Source organism: Triticum urartu, chromosome 2A (genome assembly GCF_056163025.1).
Source record: "Triticum urartu cultivar PI428250 chromosome 2A, HENAU_Tu73, whole genome shotgun sequence".
Classification (NCBI taxonomy): Eukaryota; Viridiplantae; Streptophyta; class Magnoliopsida; order Poales; family Poaceae; genus Triticum; species Triticum urartu.
In genome coordinates, this window is record NC_141874.1 from 651,543,180 (window position 1) to 651,548,758 (window position 5,579).

The 5,579-nt window shown below is 39.5% G+C and overlaps 1 protein-coding gene across 1 annotated transcript; it reads right to left on the minus strand.

Moving 5' to 3' along the window:
• Nucleotides 1-887: 887 nt before the first annotated feature.
• Nucleotides 888-4,340, minus strand: LOC125537694 (uncharacterized). Its single transcript, XM_048701020.2, has 9 exons — nucleotides 4,238-4,340; nucleotides 4,009-4,110; nucleotides 3,787-3,917; nucleotides 3,434-3,706; nucleotides 2,341-2,522; nucleotides 1,791-1,837; nucleotides 1,349-1,429; nucleotides 1,137-1,265; nucleotides 888-1,054 (listed from the first exon to the last, which is right to left on the minus strand). Exons 1-9 carry the CDS (start codon nucleotides 4,323-4,325, stop codon nucleotides 888-890), a joined length of 1,200 nt encoding a protein of 399 aa, XP_048556977.2. The 5' UTR covers nucleotides 4,326-4,340.
• Nucleotides 4,341-5,579: the final 1,239 nt, after the last annotated feature.

Sequence of the window (5,579 nt, forward strand, 5' to 3'; positions counted from 1 at the left end):
TCATTGCCAACTTCACCAAGTTAACTGTCAAACATAGCAATAATAAGATTATGCTTCAGCAAGCTTCTTAAAATATTTAGAAAAGAACTTATGTGATATGTACTTGAATACCTTTTTGTCTCAAACGATGCTAGAATTTTGTAAATGTCCACCAATAACAGGAAAGGGGTCCCTATTCTCTTATCATAGAAGTTCATGCCAATAACATCCCCATCAAGACTAACAAGAGGGCCTCCAATCCCAGCCTAGCAAGTTGACATGAACAAGCTGTGATTTTTGTTTTCCAAATATATATTGCTAGCCCACTCGTTCCTACGCAACTATACTTCCCTTTTCCAGAAATACAAGGCATATTTTGTCTGTCCAAATTCAAGCTTTGACCACGGATTAATCCAGTAATATCTAGGTTTTGACAAAAAAATTGATTCATATTCCAAAGTACTTTCTCATGACCATGTTAACTGCCAACAAAATAAGGGGCATTTACAGTCAAACCTCGCTTTTGGACAATCAAAATATGCCTTGTAAAAAAACAGAGGAGTATTTATTATCACCACGAAAAAATAGGAATAAAAAAATACAGGATTGCCTTAGTGATTTTACACATGGAAGTTACGAGGAAATCGCGATCGAGTGTGCATGTCCAGGAAACCATATCCCCGCTAGTAGCCATTAACATGCCTGATTTGAAGCAACGCCCTACAGCTACTACTTTAAAATCCTTTTTCCAACGAAGCAGAGTATTTGATGGACGAAGAGCAGGGTAATCCTTCACACTGACTAGAGCAACGTTGTAATGTAGACTATAATGTAGTAATGTCCCTTCTCTATATTGGTTGTTAAGCAACACTTCAATCTGCAAATAATACAGTGATGAGACTTAAGCATCACCTTAAAAGAACAGCGGCCACAGAACAAGGAGCGCCAACCCTCAAGTTTTCAACAATCTTGTTCTCATCACCAGAATTTCTAACCAAGCTTGCTGATGTCAAAATTACCGTAGATCCATTCCATTCAATAAAAAAACCCGTGCATGCAAAATACCTCTTTTCTCCTGCATACCATGATTCTGGCTATTAGCTAGTTGTAATCAAAACAGAGATGAAATAGTAAATGGCACAATTCTGTAAAATCACCATTAAATGAAGCCAGTGCAACAACATTGCGATTTATGTTAGAAGCACTTTTACTAAATTTTCTCCAGACACCTTCACCATGTATGTCGCCAAAAGTCTCTTCAAAAGTATCAACTAAAATCATGCCAGCTGGAGAAATATACATTGTAGAATAGTTGTTAGTGGTACATGGTTGCTGTAAAAGGTCAGCAAATTTAGAAGCACTGACACACCTCCTAACATGGAGGATGGTAACTTAGGGTAACCCATGGAGTCTAGATCTAACTGCTCCTGGTTGAGTAAATCTCCATGTACTGCTGCAACAAGATCAAGTTGTCAGCACTAACATATACTAATAGTATATATGAAAAATAAATTCACATAAGTTCTCCACATGATTAGCATGTAACAATAATTAAATCATGATAACAACCTGAGCAACAGCTAACGTTATTAGAAGCATGGATGAACATACCCAAGAATGTAGTGTACATAATACTAATGGATAAGATCTAACAATATAAGGGTACAAGTGAAAAGGCTAGACTAGTTGATATACAATAATACAAATGTAAACACTAGATTTGCAGCTTCTAAATAAATGCCATTACAAACTGCAACAATTTGCAGAATACCACAATGTTGAGCAGTCCCGAGGAGTGCCTGTGTGCTCACCTTCTGGATGGCTGTTAGATTTCACACATGTGGGTCTTACTGCAAACCTGCCGGACATAAAAATGACTAGTTGATTACTAACCAAAATGTAAAATGGACCAGACCAGTGCATTAATACGCAAAATGGTCCCAAAACCTACATGGGTAGAATCATAGGCAAGGAATAAGATAGATATAGGACCCCAAGTCGTATGAAAAATGACATGATCATAATGCACATTCCAATAAAACATAAAGCTTTCAACATTGGCACAAGAAATATGACTAATCTTAGTACAAGACAATTGTGAATCTGTGATACATCATATATGCCAAAGGTTGGCAAATATTTTGGTTGAGCTGGCCAAGAAACAAGTTAATATTAAAAGTAAACATTGTAAACTGCAAAGCTTAGATGACAAATAGGCTAAGGAACAACAGCGAATGATCCAGATTATTGCATGCATATGTTGTCTAGCACGCAAAAAGGCTTGCCTTATTATCTCTTTTATGAGAAGAGCTAACGTAGAATACAGCCGGTGAACACAAGGACATACATCGATAGACATACCTGTAAACCTTCGAAGTTTTTGACCGTGCAAGATCAGTCTTCTTTTGCTGAGATGTCCAGTAATGCTCCAGATGCTTGAGAATTGTGCCCCATGGTAGGAAAACGGCTTTTCTAGTAGTCAGAAAAAGGTTCATGCCAACAACCTTCCCATCAACAGAAAGAAGTGGCCCACCGTCCCAAGCCTAATAACACAACAAAGGTGACAGGCAAGAAGGGTTAAATTTGAACAAAATGAAGTTGTATAGAAAAACAGTTAAATAAAAAATAAAAAACCATTCTTATTGGGGATAAGTATATTTTTTGTCCCTCAATTTTTTCGAAAGTATAGAAATGATTCCTCAACTCCAAAACCAGCAAACTGTAGTCCCTCAATTTTTAAAACCGGATAAGTTTAGTCCCTCATACCACTTTGGTTGATTATTTGCTGACGTGGACTGGTTGTTGTTTGGAACTGTGGGACCAGCCTGTTAGTGGTCAAAATTTGAACAGTATGTGGTGTAAAAAAATAAAAGACACGCAGAAAATATAGCTACTTCATTGTGCACATGAGTACAGAAAAAAATATATGTGCAGAGGACTGAAACTGAAAAAAATAAATCACTTTTAAATGAGTTAATATCATTGTACAGCGAACATTCTTAATATATGCAAAACTACAAAAGATTTTATACTTGTCTGTGTAATACTACATAGTATCCGTGGTATGGTGGTTACCTACTGATCTGGCCTGCTTCCGGTATTAAGTTCGAAACATGTGGCATACATTTTATTTTAAGCTATTATTCTTTCTTCCTGAGGCTGACATGTGGGACCCTGCACATTTGTACACGCTGATGTGACGGCCCAGCCTATAGGATGTATCTAGTTTTAGTCAAAACCACTCCACGTCAGAAAAAAAAAAGTCAAAGCGGTATGAGGGACTAAATTTATCCGGTTTGAATAGTGAAGGGACCAAATTTTGCTGGTTTTCTAGTTGAGGGACCATTTCTATACTCTTGAAAGAGTTAAGGGACGAAAAATATACTTCTCTCATAAATCCCTTCTTATTGCCTCCATGCATAAATAAAATGCGCATATCGTCATGCAAGTGTACCTCTGAGATTTTACAATCAAGATCTTCATCATCCTCGGATACCCTTGAATCACCATTAAATTCCACATTCTTGGTCATTATTTCACCAGAGACACCACGCCCTATAACTATTAATAGCTCACCATGGGGCAGAATTTCTAGTGCAGGTTGGAAAGATCCAACCTGAACATTTTCAAGGAACGCATGGACATTGACAACAGCAAAGTTGCGATCTAAATCAAATTCAGCCATCCACCCCATATAAACTTCATTGCCTTCATGGCGCACTTCAATCTAGAAAAAGGTAAGGCAAGAAATAAGCACACAATTATCAGAAGTAAGCAAATCAGTAAAGGATGATTGTTAGCGCCAACCTTCAAGTCATCATGGTCTTTATTCGTACCATTGAGAGCTCTAACCAAACTTGCAGAAGTCAGAAACCTTGTAAGGTGGCGCCCCTGGCGTTCCATAGCTATGCCCGAGCATGAAAATAAGACTGTGTCTCCTACAGAAGATCGCAATTTAAATCATTTATATCTGGTTGTGTTTCAATATATTTTGTTGGAAAACTAAGAATACTAAGCACACATAATCACCATTGCACAAAGTAATAGAGGCGACACTTCTAGACAAATATGATATTAGCCCATCACTGAGCCTGGACCGAACACCTTGATCACAGTCCCCAAGGAAGCGACCTAGTTGAAGGAAATAAAACATTAAGGCAACTGTGAATAATCAAATAAAGCTCTGAAAATGTGTGCGTGTGTGTGGGTGGGGGGGGGGGGGGGGAGACGTAGCACAAAAGAGGAAGATCTAGCATACCTGAGACCAATGATTCATTCTTGGAAGCTTTTCTACTCTTAGGAAAGCTTCTAGTGAGATGATCACCACCTCTCTTAGCGTTCCGCATCTTTTTCAAGACTGGAGCAGAACTTTCTTTTAGAAAGTAAAACAATAGGGCAAAATGTGGGGTCATAAGTAGTGAAGCAACAATATAAAACTATAGCCGAGAAACTAATCAGGAACGCTAATAATGGCCTTATGTTAGGGTTGCTTGAGACACCAACAATGATAATTTTTTGGTTGGGGGCCCGAAAGAAGCTGGCCGAATAGCATCATTTCTTAGCTCAATTACCAGCTACCAACTATAGCATGGAGTGCTGACATGAAAAGGCGTTTGCATTGTTACACCTGATGTCCAACTGTATTTTGCTCCCCCAAAACATACATGTAGGGTTTACCACAATCACAACTGAAGAACGGAGCTCACTTATACCCCATCTTTTTTGGCGCAGGTTGTAGTGCACTGGGATTAAGGTAGTCAGACCTAGGCCTTAAATTACATTGGACAAGATGTAACATGTTCTCTTGTACTACTTAACCTAGACCAGCCAAAGCACCATAGAAGCCGTATATGCAGCCACACAAATGATACGCTTCCTCATTTTAAAGATTTCCTCTTGTCTGTCTAGAAGAGACAATGCAAACATGTAGGGAGGGTTTGTAACAGAAAAAGGCTGGTGGGGGGCAATGGAGCAGATTACATGCGACCATCTAATTGGAAACTTTACTTCAGCGGGTCAACTTCTTGATTAGGTGTGTACAATTTTGGTGTTCAAGTATACAACCTTTGTTCAAACCCGTTTAAAGGATCTAGTATGACTTCAATTGGCCGTCTAATAGTCACCATCTATACAGACAGCATAGAACATTATATTTATCTAATAGATTTTATGCAACCTTTCCAATATTTTCTTTGAATTTCGTAACCCGATACGCGTAAAAAAAAAATCGTAATCCAATCCAGCCGCAGGAAGACGAAAACTTGAATCAAAGTAGTTAATCCATTGCACAACTCCAGTCCATTTCAAATTATTCTATTTCCTCCACCAAAATCGTGCAGATCTAAAGATAGTACAAGAAGGCAACTTACCTTCCTTTTGGGCAGCACAAGAGGCTGGCCAGCGTCAGCTTGGGTGCCTTGGCTGCTCGTCTCGCGGGCTTCGGTTCAACGGCGGGATCTTGTACAGCCGGCGGACGTACGAGGCGGGTCAGGCGCCGTGAAGCTGGGCCGGCTCGTGGAAGGAAGGACGAGCCTCCACAGGCGACGAGGAGGGGCCGATTTTCAATGGCGGCGATGTGGCTCGAGCTCCAGCGGCGGCGA